The sequence below is a fragment of the Xylocopa sonorina genome, chromosome 7, assembly GCF_050948175.1.
Source record: "Xylocopa sonorina isolate GNS202 chromosome 7, iyXylSono1_principal, whole genome shotgun sequence".
Classification (NCBI taxonomy): domain Eukaryota; kingdom Metazoa; phylum Arthropoda; class Insecta; order Hymenoptera; family Apidae; genus Xylocopa; species Xylocopa sonorina.
In genome coordinates this window covers 2,591,297-2,608,454 of record NC_135199.1, presented here as the reverse complement: position 1 = coordinate 2,608,454, position 17,158 = coordinate 2,591,297, and the positions used below count along the sequence as shown (strand labels likewise).

Below are 17,158 nucleotides of genomic sequence, written 5' to 3'. Positions count from 1 at the left end.
GTCGGATTGTCCTTAGCGCGGCGATCCGTATACATATATATATGTATAATAGGGTAGGCGAGGATGTAGCGAGAGAGATCGAGGTTCCCTCGATGGGAGTTTTGTTCATTGTTTTCTTCTTCTTCTTCTTCTTCTCTTCTTCTTCTTCACGAGGTGCAGTACAGACAGTGAGACGCAGGTGCGGAAGCGGGCATCAGCGATCAGCGATCTACTAATTGCGGGGCCGTTTGGTGTCCCCGTGGGTTCAGCACGCTCAGCTTTCCGGCTGGCGCTAGTCCCGCTTTGCTTAGACTGTAATCGCGCTAATAAGTAAGATAGAGAGCGGTAAAGCGGCTAATCACGTAGAGCAGACCGTGGCTGGGAGTTTGTTCGTCCATCAAGCGGACGAACATTTAGGGGGAGTGGTGACACGACAGACCACGAGCAGGATGTGCTACACCAGGGTGCGCGAATGCGAATGTTGGCAGAGGGCAGAAAAAACTGATTGAAAAAAAAAAAAAGTAAAGTAATATCATAAAACGGGAGAGAGAGAGAGATAAATACGACGGCGAAAAAGGGAGAGAGAGCGAGAACGCTCGCGAGAACGAGATGCCCTACTACTGTGCTCCTCCCGAGACATCAAATCATTTACTGCCACGGGTGATTACGACTGACACTAACGCCATTGTTTTTTGTTCCCGTTTGTTATACACGCGGTCTGGTGTAGCGCGAGATGTACAAGCTGGAGGCGATGGCCCAAGACAAGGGCTTCCCGCCCTTGTCGCGAACCGTGGAGGTACAGATTGACGTTGTGGACCGTGCGAATAATCCGCCCGTATGGGACCACATAGTGTATGGGCCGATCTACTGTAAAGAGAACATGGCCGTTGGGGCTAAAGTTGTGTCTGTTAAAGCCAGGTCTGTCACACTGTTAATGCTCCGTGCGGCTCTGCACGAACCCGCCCTGCACGCAATCTCGTGGCAGTATTGTTCTTGTGCACGTTAATTGATATTGTGTACGATTCCATACACATACGCATCTGTATACTAACATACACACAAGTACACACACACACACACACACACAAACGCACATCCTCACAGAGATACATACATCAAATATATATATGCGCGCGTATTATCGGTCGAATAGTTAGCGATGGGCTGAAAAATAGCTTCACTGTCGCTTGGAGCGTAAGAGGGGTGCTTACGAGTCGCTTGTTATCTCGTTCACGAGTTTGAGAAGTGTTTCGCCGATTAGTCAGACTCTTGAATGGGTTGGCTGGCTGGATGAACTGTCTTGAAACCGTTGAGGAAATCCTAGTAGTGGTAGATGTTGCATTGACGCTGAACCGAGTATAATATACGTTCATAGAGAGTTGCAGGAGGTGTTACGTATCTTTGTACACTATGTACTCGTACCGTTGCATGCACACGTTTACTTTCCGTCACATCAAGCCATTTAAGATCTCCGTCTTCCGAAAACAGTCTCGAACTCGAGGAACGATTCCGCAAGGGTGGTGATAATGTTGCGAACGGGAAACTTTCGAACGCCCATCGCTAAACGTGACGACGCGGCGAACACGCGCACAGATGGACACGCATACACACGTCAGGTGGTGAGCACGAGTATTCGTTTGAGCAGAAAAAAAAGAAAGAAAGAAGAAAATATGGGGGAGAAGCTCGTTCACGTTGCGATGATTCGCACGAGCCGCGCGTACTGTGCGCCGAACCGATGAGTCCCGTTCGCTCGGCTGTCGATGTAAAACCGTGATATACGTAAACTGGCAACGAGCACACAGTTGCGTTTCTTACGATGTTCGCGAATACGGGCTTCTATCTTACCTTTTCTTCGCGATAGTGAAAAACAGTGAAGAGGTTTTATTCTCGTTCGAAGGCCATTCGTTCGTTTCTCCTATTCTTTTTTCTTCGGACGTTTATTCGTGTTGCATCGACTACATTTTTTGTGGATAATGCCAATTGATATTATAGAAAACAAGTAGTTAAGTGTATTTAGACATTTGAAAAATTTAACGTTTGCTACGATTTATAATAATAATTATTCATTTCATTACATTCTTAGACGATGCAATATTTTCATGCGAATTGTTATGACGTTTTGTTGCGATAGATTGTGATAGGAAGATAATTGAAAAGTATCGTGTAGAGGAAAGCTGCGCGTAAATAGTATCACGTAAATCCGAGGCGTGATTGCAATCAATTTTAAAGTGCTGTTTAATCGCAGCTCTCTGGAGCAAATTAAAGTGGTTTACACGGTGGTGGTAGTTTATAGCCGAGACTGAATTATGTTTTATGTAAGCTCTCAAGTTGTACATACCGTAGTTCAGTATGGGGAATTATGTAGATACTGCAGAGTAATGCAACGCTACTATACAATCCTTAAGTTGGGTTTAATTTATATTTTCAATGTAAAATGTTATCTGGGACGTAATTAAAGTTCACGAGACCATTGACGCGAAAACATTCAAATTCAATACATGACATATTCTTTTTTTTTTTTTTTTACACCAATTAGTATTTTCGTTCCAAAATTATTTAAAAAGCATAAAATTTCAATGTGAATTCATAATTGCAATTCGAAATACTTCTATTCTTTTTTTGAAGCGTGCCATCGAAAGATCATAATGAAAAACGTCGGTGACGAGAAGCATGCGTCGGACGTATGATTTCCGAGGCGAACGTCCCAGAAACAGATGGACTTCCGGCACGAACGAATCATTTAATTGCGTGTGCATTTGAGCCAGATGCCCCGACCACATGCAGCACGGGGATAGGTGAATTTCAACGTGTACGCAAAGCGCGAGCACCCGGCATAACGTCACGCGATCGTTCGCACGTCAAGCACGTGCCAATTTCCTTTCTTAATGCTTTCCCATTAATTTCGAATACCTTACATCTGACTATATAAAGTCCTACGGTATGACTTCTCGGTAAATAATGAAAATTTACACGTATTACAGTTTATTTGAAAAACAATATTGATTTCAGGCGACGTCCACAGCTTTCCAGAAGATAAAAGTAGAATTGAGGTGATAAAATTTTCTATGCTCCGATTATTACACATAGAAGTAAATAACATCGAATCAACGGGGAAGTTACGAGAACGTATATTTACGGGAAATTTTTGTTCTCATTACGGTGTACGATTAAAAAGCTTGCTTGGTCCTCGTTAATGGTAAATGATAAATTTCGAAGCGGTACATTCTTCAGTGACAATTATTGACCATTAAGCAAATAACCTGGCAGTGATACATAGAAACTACCACCATTGATCATTTACAGGTGTATCGACCGGTTCGAAAACAACTCTTCATAGGAAACGCTACAAATCAATTGAGGAGAAACACAAATTTCATAAATGTCAATTCTGGCCGTGTATCGCCGCGCCGTATATCACCGGGCGATCGCGTTTGCAACAAAACGTCTCAAAATCGGTCGGCATCGTTCGTACTCGAGGATGGAACGGTGGCCTGCCAGCGGAAAGATACGAGATTACACATAAATTAAACGGGCGTAGGGGTGGTATAACTAACCGAATTCGCGGGAGGGGTGGCTGGTAGAGCATCGAGCAATCGAGCGGCGGATTAACGCAATCGGCGGCGCGCACACGGCGCGCACACGGCGCGCACTCGGCGCGCTCGAGGGCGCAAAGCGAATCCGCGGGGGTGTCATGTTCGTTTTAACGATTATGCAGGTAATCGCGGGAGCCGGATTTAGCCGCAGCAGATTCATACAATTAGTGTGTGTGTGCCGTAAATATTTTTTGGGCATGCGTTTTACAAATAGATGCTTCCCTCAGACGTTGGTAATTATATTTTCTCGATTAATTGATTTGCGTCCCGTTCGATTGGTTCGACTCGCGGTAACCCCATATTTTCCGTTCTATTCTCCATCGTTTTACCTCCATTCTTATTCAGTTGTGTTCCGTTCTATTCGTACTACTGTTTTTTCACTGCACCGGATTGGCTTTTTTCAAAATTCTTTTCCTCTCATTGTTTTCGTTTACGTTTCCGTGTTTCACTCGAACTTTGTTCGTTGTGCGATCCCCTATCGCTGGGATCGCGTGTCGAACCTCGACGTTGCATCTTTTTCGAAGCGGCGTCGCTATCGGGCACGTCGCGAGTTAATTAATTTGTCGATAATTAAACAAGAGAAACAAAGGAATTAAAGAAGAATGAACGATTTTCTGGATCGAAAGTCGCATCGCATCGTTCGCCATTTCTTGCGTTCTCTCCGATTATTTTCCTTTTTTACAGTTTGTTGCGAGATTTGCATTCAATATAGATCATCGACATGTATACATATATATATATATATTACGTATATATCTATACATTCCTTACATACGTATTGTACATTACGTGAATGCCGTATTAATTTTTGGGCATGTTTCGTCAGTTGCTTATCTGCGTTAGGTTACCGTTTATTGGTCTTGAAAATGACTACTGTTTTTTTTTCTTTTCTGATCGTTTTTCTTTTTTTTCTTTTTTTATCATTTTTGACCTTTCCAATTTTGTTCGTTTCACCATTTTCTAATCACATTTCCTTTGGAACAGTCTGACTCTATTTTCGTTTCTTTTCGAGAGCGTAGTGTGTTCTCGTAGTGTTTTTTTGCCGGTGAAACATCTTTGCGCCAACCATGCGGCAAGCTGAGTAACAGTTAGAGTTTGAGACCTCTACCTTTTAGTTAGAGCATCTCTCGGAATTATTCATTAGTCGAATTGATTATAGTCGATCGAGGGTATCACGTTGACGGGTGCAACGTGACTCGTATGCTGGATTAGCTAACGAAAAGAAAAAAAAAGAGGAGTTGAAACTGTAGCGAACGAAAGAAAAAGGCCAACGCAATTATCCTCGCGCGAGATTACATTCGATAATCGATTAAGTGGAATCGAAATCGGAAACGGTGACGTGTAGTGCACAGAATGAAAAAGTACAGGGAACAAAGGCGAAAACGATGACAGATTTTCTGCGTTCTTTCACTTGTCAACGATGCTAACTTAACAAAAAATCACGCTGATTACACTACTGCCAAAAAAAGAGAAAAAAAAACAAAATAAAAGTAAAATAAATGATCACCGCGCACCATGGTTCAGGGACAATTTCAGCACCGTTAGGGGTGAAACAACAGGTTCACGCTGTATTCTTGTCGTTAACTAATCTTGACTTGATGTATCGATTCGACGATGTACTCATTCGCTTTCTTGCTATTTATACGAAGGTACGAACGATTCACACGTACACCGCACACACAAAAACGAGGTGAGGGGTCACGCTTGCGTATCACTAACCAACACTACCATATCCTCACGTTCATTTTTCATATATTTCTTTTTCTTTTGTATCTGTTTTGTTAATACGTACCTTGGAACTATCGGAAAGTTCACACTAAAAAAGTGGAGATGAAACTTTTTGTTGCTCTGGCCAACGACGTAAAATAATCTTTTTGATCGAGGGGACTTTTGCATTAGCTTGCCAGACTTCTCAAATTAGTATTATGAAAGAGTATAAAATATAATAGAAATTATGGAGTTTATCGTGTAAAAGATCTGGCATAATCATATTAACAGAATGCTAATTTGGTTCGTAGAAATAATCTCTAGCAACCCGTAATTTCCAAGAATTTTCTCCTTCCACGTTAATACCTTTTAATCTAAACTATATTACCCTTAACACTGAAAGGAATTTTCTTTCCTTAAAAGTGGCGTAAATAACCTGATTTCGTTGAATCTTATTGAAGGATCACTAAGCTACATTGTCCTATTCAAAATAAATCCAGCTTTAATCTCGAGGATGGTTATTATTAAAAGCTGAGCGGCGACATTTTTAATTTTATCAAAAGAAGCATAAACCTCAGATTAAAGAAATTACGAAGAAAATAGGAATAATTCAATTTATTTTCTATACATCTATACTATTTGCAATATAAGAACCAGAAGCTTCGGCTGAAAGCCAAATAGAGCAGGAAAACTGAAAGTCAATTATCCAGAAAGTCGATTCTCACTCTATTCCTTTGAATACGTATTTCCAATTTCTCTCGATCAATAAAATTTTCACGCTTCTGAATCCACTCGTTTGAAGCGTTGAAACGTTCAAGCACACGGCCACACACGGATACAATACATGTGCTAGTTCAAAATAGATAACGTTGTAGCTCACCTTATTTTTTGTTCATACGTAATGAATATTTGAACGGCTGCGAGCATCATCGAAGGAACATTGATTGGCATTAATTGGAGAAAAATTAATGCAAAGCTAGATTTATTTCCGCTAAGGCTCTAATGGTCTCACTTGCAAATGCTTTTCACGAATATCCTTGTCGACATTGCTGCAAAATGCAATAGGAAAATTCAGCAATCATAGACGATGAATTTCCATAGAGTCTACAAATACATCGTGTAATATATTATTTGACATTTTCATTTACATTCACTGTTCCTTGCTACAATATTATTACATATATTAAGAATCTGCAAAATCTTGACACTCATGTTAAGAAATGCATTGGAAGCCTCATAGATATGATTACAATTCCTCGTAGACCTCCGCAAAATTCATTTCATGATTCTCCATCGTGAAGACTTTGGCCCGAATATTCTCGAGTTGATCGCCGTTTATCAAAATCGGAACAACGGCTGACGTCGATTTCCTGGTACCGTTTCCTTCGTCCGCGTCCCATGTTCGATCAGATGTTCCTTCGACGCAATGTTCGGCCGCTCGTTCGAATTGACAAACGGTGTCATTAATTCTCGAGTCTCTGGCTGGTCAACGAGCACCATTTGAGACGCAAACGTCTAACCGATGACATCGCACATGGCCATACAGGCATCGTGTAATGATGATTTAACGATTGCGTTGAAGAAAATTTGTGGAAATTTTGTGAGAATACATGTATCGGTTTCGTGGGAAATTAGACTCTTTTGCGAACAGGTTTCAGAAACGTTTTTGCCATTCGTAGGTTTCAGGGTGAGTCATATTTGAAAAAATTGTTAATGAATTAATACGAAGTGAACTTGCTAACGTATTGAGTATGAAGTAGTTATGTCACGACTCGTATGTTTCGTATGTTATCGTTTTCATTTATTTCTGATTCTGTCATTATTAATTATGCATGTGTATATCAGCTGCCTTTTGCCAAATCCATGAATCTAAAGTTCTATCAATTTTAGAGGTTCACACGTTGTGTAAACGTAAAGAATAATTTGATATTATACTACGAAACATCGTTTTATCGTTGTAGAAAGGACATTCGTTATATCTTGCCAGTGATATAGTTAATTTGCATACTCATGGCTTTGATATAAAGGGAACGATAAAATAAAGAATATAAAATATTTTCTTTTTTTTTTATAATGTTGTATTTACATCTCTCACAAGACTATGCCATGTACGTTGCTTACACTGATTATTATTCTTCTTTTCCATTAATTACAATTGAATGTATATTGAATTATTCAATTCGATTCGATTTTTTCTATGTGTTAGTAAAACAAAATTTTGTACTAACAGTATTATACATAGTGTTTACAATTTTAATTACTCCTAATATACACGTTGAATTATAATGTCACCATAACATTACTTAAAGTTGTGTGTTAATCAAAATATAAAATACCGCTAAAAGTATCTTTCAGAGGAAACTTGACTATTTTTCAAAATTTTGCAACGTACGCGTTGATTGTTAATTTAAAGCACGTGCGCAGGCATATATTTTTCATAAATGGCGCAGCGCTATTAAATTTGAAACGTGACACGCATAAACGACTTCCTTTTTTTTTCATAAAGTGTTATTACGTATATTATTATTATTATGTATATTATTAAAGATGACGAAAACGATTACATATCGATTTCATTATACTGTTCGCAAAAGAAGATGATATTCAAAATTCATTCGCTGTGTGTAATACTGAAATTATTGATTTTGAACGTAACATCACATGTATGTAAGTGTAGTTTAATTTTTTTCTCAATTTCACTTATATTTCAAACACTGTATTACCTTTTTACATTAATTCTCAATAATAATGATGCAAGTGATCGACAGTATTTCCCGCAACGAATCTTCAACTGGAACTAAATCGTGAACGCAAACGTTCGCATTTCCACTTGATTCCTTGACTACTTTGCGAGCTCCTCCCGCGGAGACATAATCCAACAGAACATACAACAAGTCAGTACAAGTCGCAGCACAGCGTGACGCCCTCTAACCAAACAGCTCGTAGAAAGCTAAGGGTAGTAGTTGGTACACGTACAACGCGAGCAAGGGATCGGGTAGCTTGAAAACTAACGACACGAGACTTGAGAACGCCTTTCGCATCGGTGGTACACTCGGGGCATGGGCACAGAGACTAACACACGCGTTCTGATCTCTCTGAAACGCGCCAGAAACGGAAAAAAGAAAAACAGGCGACGACGGGAAGTAATGTAGCGCGTTAGTTAGGTAAAAATCTAAATTAGCTGCTTAGATGGTATTCGCAGCCCCGCCATATATCTATAGATTGTTCTATTATCAGCGGGATGATGTTTCTTTTGTTGGCAATAAAACGAAAAACAAAAAAAAAAAAAGAAAAAAGTGTAAAACAGCAAACAGCAAAAAAAAAAACCGAAAAAGGGCAAGAAGCCGACGGATCAATGATACGAATCGATGAATCGCATGGTGACATTTCGTCACGAGACGAGTGTACACACAGCCTAGTCTCTCTTCTATATAGTCGGTAAAAACTAGTGTTGTATTTTTCGAGAGATATATATATACATATGTCTACCCTAGGTGATTTCCGTTCTCGTTTCTGTTTCCGTTTCCCGTTTCCCGTTTGTTAAGTCTCTCGACACTCCGAGCCTCGGAGCTGATTTGGAAACCAGCATGGATTTTGTAACATGTGTCTCTGGTGTGTGTGTTCGACAGCTCGGGAATCGAGAATAATCCAACGGTGTTTTACCGGCTAATGCCTGGCTCCACCGCGCAGACCAACAAGTTTCACACGTTTTACCTTCAGCAACGCGCAGAGCAGTCCGTCACCTGGGCGGATATCAAGGTTAACCATCAGCTGGATTACGAGAGCATAAAGGAGTACAATCTGACTATACGAGTCGAGGTATGTGGGAACAATTGCTAGGAACGTTGCCTCTTCAGTTTGCTTCCGCGTACATACGAGTCGGCTCGTGCGTTTCGAGGAAACTTTCCCAGCTTCAGTTGCTTTCGAATGCGTTTTGCCGCAAGCGAGAAAGAGGGTGTTTCGGTGAACGAGAATCCGCGAACTTGTGGTGTTTTAGAGTAGACCAGCGAGTAGAACGATACCATTGTCCGCTTTTTGAGCGAATGTTGCTTAATCTCGTAGTTCCGGGGAGAGTTGTAGACGCGAGTCGAAAGTTAGTGGAGTGTAAGAAATACCCTATAGCTGTTTTGTTTTACTTTGGAAGGCAGATATTCAGTAGGACAACGAATGTTGCTTATTTCTTATTTTACGTTCAGTACTGTTTCGGAATGCTGTTGTTAGTGTAAAATTACAATGCTCAACTTTCAAGTTTCACAGTTCGTTTACCGTTTAGAAGGGAATGAAAGGCATTTGAGCGGCAAAGGATTAGTTTAAAGTTTCCCTCGTAATTTTAAACGATTTTACTTAAAACTTTGTAACTAAGCGTCACTTCTCGCTTTTCAAACGATGTTGGTTTAAAAAAGAAGAAAGTATAACTTCTTCGAATCTTCTTTAAAGAAATAATTCGATACTTTAAATTATTATTTAATATGGTTTTAATAGTGATCAGGTAGTTATTTTAGTATAATATTGTACACATTTCATTTCTTCAATTTTACTACATATTTCATTAATCCGTTTAGTTTCCTGCTATATTTACTTTGAAACTGTACGCGTACCAGAGAAGGTATAATATAAAATATTGGATAACACTCGGCGCAAAAGGTATAAAAATTGTAATTGAATCTCGGCTAAATAATAGTTCTGGGTAATGTTGTACCTTTTTGATTGTCAAAGCTCGCGTGCTTGAAAATTAAAAGTATAACAGTTAATTTTCTCAGGAACGTATTCGACGTATTCGACCTTTTGCAATTATGGAGCGGTTATGTAACGTAATTTTCTTAATGAAATGACCGTTGAACTTCAATCCACTTGGAAATTAGTAACGAAACAACTGAAAAATTCCGTTACAAATCACTGCATCATTTTTATTTCATACGCGACTTAGTTTGTACTTCCGCGGTAATAAATACCGCGAAGACCATTCTTGAACGAACGGAGGAGTTAATTCTTGATAAAAATAAACTATAAATGATTATTTAGCTGTAAATGCAGACGCGCAGAATAGCATAGCAGTAATTGAGTTGACATTAAATACGACGAACGAATCAATGAATCGAAGAAAAGACGAATAGTACACGTGAGATAAGAGCAATCCTCTTCTGCAGAACAATGGGGCCCAACAACTCGCTTCTGAAGCGACCGTCTACATCCTCCTGGAAGACGTTAACGACGAAATACCTTTGTTCACCGAACGCGAACAAGAAACTGTACTTGAGGGTGAACCTGTCGGCAGTAAGGTTACTCAAGTCAACGCGATTGATAAGGATGGCACTTTCCCGAACAATCAGGTGAGTAGACGTCTCAGGCATTCATTCTACTTCTTACGTAGAACACCCTTTCAAGTAGATATCAAATCGAGGACCCGACATTTTAAATGAAATTTAAAATAATTCTGCTTACTCTGAAATAAATTTCTTTTTTCACATATGTATATCCGATCTTGTCTTAGCTCTGTGTTTCGTTGTGTTTCGTGCATTTTGACACAGTTGATTGATACAGTATGACAAACCTGGCCGATTTTACATTCATCAGCAACTTCCGGTCACCAAATCGATTTCACTGAACTATTAAGCGACTCTCATGGTCAGTTTTCAAATTAAACTCTGGCTTTAATTACACGCTCCGGCTGTTGTATACATTATACACAGAATTTGCACAAATATGGTATTCAATTATGAAACGCATAAACTATCCAAAGGTAATTTCACCGGGATTATAATTATTCGAGAATTGTTTATTTGGTTAAGCTGATTTGAGCAATAATGATTGGCTCATTACACCTTTTATAATTCGAAAATTTCGATGTTTAGTCATTTGAAAATGATCACGTTTAAGATTGAATAATTTATAAATGATTAAAAGAAGATATCAAGAAAATGCAAACATCGCAACTGATAGTCTTTTTGATTCTTGGCAATCGAATATAAACATTTAATAGTGTAGTATCAAAGTTTGGAATGCGGTATGTCAATTGTTTCGTGCGAGACGTAGGTGTTCCACGATCACATATAGAGAGCGGTTCATTGTACTAATTAGAATTTTCTATCTTTTATTACAAACCCTTACATTACTTTAAATCATGTACTAGAATAGCGCTACGAACTAGCTTGATGTTCCATAATTTTCTTACTAGGGAATTCGAACTAAAGGATAGAATTTGAAATAAGTTTATTATCCCTGCTCACATATCCAACTCACTGGACCAATTCTATGTTTTAAGCTGTCTTATAATAATAGTTAATAAATAAATTAATTCTAATAATGCGTTTACATTATAAGTATTAATTCAAAAAATGGTTGCTAATTACGAGTACTTTAGAATGAAACTATGTATAAACGTAATATTCGCGTGCTTATATAATAATTTATAATACACGTGGTTGAATATACAATTAATTATTAAATTGAATTCAGTGGAAATCACGGTCTATTAGTTTTTATGCAAATGTTCCCGTAATCGAAAGAATTACGACAGCGATATATTTCACGGTGAAAATTCATTTCGTAGAATCTGAGAGTTTCATGAAGAAATAGTGAAAATAAACTGTAGCATGGAAATTTATATTCATGTAAAATGCATGAAATACCGGAGTACGTATCGGAGATCGATAACGTAATGTCGTTAGCGTGCAAGGAATTTCGCGTGGAATGATTGTTTTTTAAATTCGGTAATGCTGTTTTAATTGCAACCAGATAACAAAGCGTCGCTATTTATGTTTATACGAAAGAAACATACATTCTGAAAATGACAAAATTTAGCGTGAATTATTAAGGTAGTATATTACTTTTATCATATATGCTGATAACGTACATATGATTTATTCTCTTTTCAATTTGAAAAGAGAAATATTTATGCGTATACCGAATAAAATATTTTTATTTGCGAGCAAACACTTTTTAATATTTTATTTAAATCGTTAAATGAAAAATAAAAACAATTTCATAAGTGATACTATTTTTTTAATTAAAATTATTATTAAAAAGCCTACTCATGACATTATACAAGCGAACAGGTTTTTCAACTTTAATTCATTTAAGCATCTGTGGTGTTACCAGTGTTTCAATAATAACGAACGCGAGCCTTGTTTCCAGTAAAATACTAAACATCTGGTTAAGTTATAAGAAACGTTTCACCGTCGGACTAATAAATATCATGACGGCGATCGAGTAAACGGATACATTATTCCAACTGGAAGTTTGTTAATTCCACGCAGTGAAATTGTGTTTGTCGAAGTCGCGGTTCTGATGGAAATACCGTGTAACTTTGTTGCCCCGTGTAATACTGTTATACTGCAAAATACCGTAATTAAATTTAATCGCGTGAACCACGCCGTGGCATAATTTAAAATGTCGCCGCTGCTTCGCTGCGAGTTAACACGTCCCACGCAAATGTCCGTAACTTCTTGCTCAAATATTCAACAATTAATATGCATTCGTTATTGTCGCGTGAATTTTTCCGTTCGTTATAATTTTCACTTCAACCTAAACAGTGACCTACGGACACGTGAACACGTCCGAAGAAATTTCTGTCCATCAAATTATTAATCACATCTCTGCGTAACTAATCACGCAAATGAACTAATTATCTGTGAAAATCGATCTTTTCGTTATCCACAACGGTTATACAGAAGGTATAACCGTTAATGCCATTAGTTTCGTGTATAATTGTTAATAACGCATGCATTATTAATTGCGCCGTTCCTTTTAATTAATTTAATTGATACTTCTGTGAATATTATCATTACTTGGTCGTTTCGAAAATGCAACGTTTGTATAATACTTTTCTATTTCGGCTGCGATGTTTGCAGTGTCTCTCTTTTCGCTCGCAATTATTTTCTTCCAGCTCTGCAAAGGCAATGGTTATTTCTCTTCGTTTGCGTGGCAATGAAATATTTTCTTTTTAATAAGTGATCTAACATACGAGTATATAAAACAGCAATAAAACCTATCCTCTCTGAAGTATCATCTAAAATTGCTATTAAAAATGTATCGTTGCGTTGCCCTATTTGTGACGAGCAATTGACAGCAGTGATGTATGATTTCACACATGTACAGCGAGGGGATATGTTCTATGGGAAATCGATACGTGTCCATGAACAAAAACGAAATATATGATTTTAGATTAAAAACGCAGGTATAGACGAGATATAATCCATCAAGGAAGTTTGAAAAATCTGTCGTGTGTTTTTTTCGAAAAACATGCACCTGTTATGCCTGGTTTTACGCTTTTATTCACAACAAATGGATACGTATCTATACGTTCATTCATTTGAAAGACTCTCTCTCTTTGGAAAATGAATTCTGTCCTCAAAAATATCCTCGTCGCAAATACTCATATATAAATAGAGTATTATCTATTTCCATTCGCGTGTCTTTTCTGTTTAGGTGACCTACTATGTCGTGGACAGCGACAGGAACGAGGGTAAGGATTACTTCGAGATCAATCGGGAGACCGGCGAGATCTTCACGAAGGTGATGTTCGATCGTGAGAAGCAGGGAGCGTACGCTCTGGAAGTGGAAGCCAGGGATGGTGCACCCTCCGCGAGACCGAACAGCAACGGCCAGCCGAATTCGGGTAAGCATTTAGATCACCAAATTTTCTCGCACGGTACTTTCGATGCTTTACTTCGTGTTACGTCCGCGTCTACGTCCGCGTCTACGTCCGCGTCTACGTCCGCACTAGACTCCGATATATTGGACGGTTGTTCGGAATTGAATCGGAATTGAATTCCGGATGAGGAGAGGGTTTAACTCGAAACTGAGCGTTACCGCTCGCAAATGTTTCCGACTATTTCGCCTGATTTTACAGTAATAATCTATGAATGTTATGTAATGTATTCCATATTAATGGCAAATTCTATTCTCCTCTTTCTACTCAAATTATATTTTTGACCGGAGAAAGGTTGTCCATATTCCTCTTGAATCGCGTCTGGAAAAATGAAAGGCGGTGGTTTCAGGGTGGTTTCAGTGAAAACAAGCGTAACATTTGCGAATAGTAAGCTGAAAATAGGCGTTAGGAAAGAAATGAAATTGTCAAAATTGAATTTTTCATTAACTTTTTATCCCATCGATTTATTACAGTAAATAGGTACGTAAGTTCTTTGTCCAAAGAGAAGTTTAATGGTACAATAAAAAATGCAGTATTTAACAAAATGAATGCTTAAAGAGCGTCAGAAAGTTTGCTTAAAAGTACAGTATTCTTTTTAAACTGAAAAGTTCAAATCCAGACAAGGAATAAGATTGCATTTCGTTTAATATTTTCTAAAAGCTCGACAAGACACGTTCTAGTTTTATCTGGCTAGATTTAGAAATACTGAAATTGAATTTCACTTCCGGCAAATTCGCGTTCATCAAAACTTTTCTGGTTTTTTACAATCGCTGTCCATTCCTAACATTTATATATACGCTTGACGTTATCATCTCTTTCTATATAGGTCGCGTTGAATTTTATTAAATTTACTTCTCCGAGAACGTTGAATATTTCTTCTCTTTCTGTCGCGAAACTTTCCGCTGCCGACTATTTGATCGATGTAATTTCCCAACCTCGGCGAAAGGAAACTTTCAACGATTTTCTCGTCAAATTCGCCTTTTTTATCCAACATAGACTTGACGCTGATATTTCTCGGCATATTACCATTCGCGACTAGCATTTTTTTACAATTAAAGAATTGCACGATGTTGTCTTTTTAATTAAGAACCCTGCGCACAAGTGTGAAGCTAACCTCGACGAGTAAAATCACTATTTCACCGTCCAGCAGGAGATTCCACGTTTCTGGAAATCTTTTTAGGCAATGGCACCGTTTCGACCCGTCGTTGTCCGTTTCAGAATACCGTTCTCGGTTGCAAATTTATCGGGGCAACGATACGGTATTCAATTCCTTGGCCGACACCAATGTACTCTAAGCGTGTCCATGTAGAATTCGCAGTCGTGTGATGCCACCCGAGCGAATTACTCCGCATGTGTGCTCAAGGAGCAATACAATTGGTCACGTAGTCGTAACTTCTCATGGGATTTGCGTAGCGAGTGTGTTACAATCAGTTGTGTATTTATCATCGGATATGCTCTCTATTCCAATTTCTCTTTTTCTAAACGGAACTAAGGAATTCAATCGGGATGAGTTGTGAGTCTCTCGCGTGATCAAAGAAAGAAGTAGAAACGGATTGCGTTTGATTGTTCGAGCTTTTCCTTTCAACCGAAATTATGTTTCCCCCTTTTTGTTTACTCGAGCCGATCAGAACGTTTCGCAAATATTTTTCCACTTTGTCAAACTTTCCACGGTGTCCCCGCGTGAAATTTCCAAATTGGATTTTCTCAAAATAGAGCTCTCAAATGAAAAAGCATTATCCGACGAAAATCCCTTCAACAATTCATTCCGCTTACGCTGCACGTTTTCATTTGTGACGTTTCAATTACGCGATACAACTACTATTCCATGCGGCCATACGAAATCATAATCGTATAAAACAGACATTAAACACAATTCTCAGCAATAGGAAACAATTCTTGGAAAATTTATCTCGCGATGTTCGATACAATGGTTCTATAACAACGAACGATCGTGCATCACTCGGATAATGCAAAAACTGATTACCGTTTTCGACGCCCTTCCCTCCTCACCCCTTATAGGGAAGCAACGGCGCTCGACCATAAATTCCGTAATGATTGCTCCATTATTGGGTATTCGGTGCGCGTGTGTGCGTGCGCGCGTGTGTTTGCACTTGTGTTTGGTCGCCGAGCAACGGAGTCGCGAAAATTTATAACGTGTAATGTATTTCGTTAGCATATTTGACGCCCGTATCTACATTATATTACGCGCGGCTAAATTTCGAATAACGGCCCGTTTTTCACCGGGACGATAAATTTGTCCGTTTAAGCAGATTAGCCGGAACAGCGGAACATTTCGAGTAAAACGGTACCGCGTATGCGCCATACGAGGATTGTTGCCGATGAGTTTCTATAATTTTCTTGCTACGAGCCCGCTGTTCCCGGTGACAATCCCGAGATTGTCCCCGTTTCGCCGATCCAACCGACAGGGCATTCCGATTCTCCGGCGACTAATCTAATTTCAGGGTGGAAAGAAAACCTAATCAATTCCACTTCTCCTCTTTGGTTTCCCAACGCTTTCGTCCGAATATTGAAAAGCTTAACAAACATCGAGAAGACGGTATGTTTCTTTGACTGTGATATTACATATTTATATCGATGGAAAACGATCTCCACCGAGCGTCCGATTAGAGAGCGAATACCTTTCGGTCATAAACGTTCAATATTCCTCGTAACGGTAGTCAATATGCTTTCAATTGAAGGCAAGCCTGTAAATGTGTGAAACGATAGAATTTCTGTATCGTTATTAACACTTATATTCCATGATTCATGATTTCTGAATGTATCGGACGATTTAACCGGTAATTAGCGAACAGATATCCATTTTAATTGGTCGTAATCATATCGTTGGATATAACTAATTATACTGTAACGAGTTACGAACGTTCATATAATATGGATAAAAACCGCTGAATTTGGACACTTGGCAGACTTTGAGTGTATCGCTTTAAAATAATTTCACGAGACTTCAATCTTGTAGGATGGAACTCATCGTATACCCGAAGCAATAAATTAATAAGGAATTTACCTATCAACTGTTTCGTTCAATCCTCTTAAAGGTTCGAGACACTTGGAATAAATCTGATACTTCTCAACGCTACGAGTGTCCGAAGTTTTTAAAAGTTTGGTATTAAAGTCTCGAAAAGTTTTGAAAGTTTCGAAAGTCGTAAGACTTTGCGGAACTTGCGAGGAATGAATATTGACAAATTCTGTGATCGATGAACGTGAATAT

The 17,158-nt window shown here is 38.6% G+C and overlaps 1 protein-coding gene across 9 annotated transcripts in view; it reads left to right on the top strand.

Moving 5' to 3' along the window:
- LOC143425493 (neural-cadherin-like) overlaps positions 1 to 17,158 on the top strand; it is a 155,696-nt gene that overhangs the window by 14,212 nt on the left and 124,326 nt on the right. For 5 of the 9 annotated variants that reach the window (XM_076898337.1, XM_076898336.1, XM_076898339.1 and 2 more), the window contains 4 exons: positions 707 to 897; positions 8,909 to 9,098; positions 10,427 to 10,609; positions 13,707 to 13,896. In XM_076898337.1, coding sequence (XP_076754452.1) covers positions 707 to 897; positions 8,909 to 9,098; positions 10,427 to 10,609; positions 13,707 to 13,896 — 754 coding nt within the window. Of the gene's footprint in view, positions 1 to 553; positions 640 to 706; positions 898 to 8,908; positions 9,099 to 10,426; positions 10,610 to 13,706; positions 13,897 to 17,158 lie in introns of those variants that run through there. The other 4 variants (XM_076898340.1, XM_076898338.1, XM_076898344.1 and 1 more) reach the window with 2 other exon arrangements.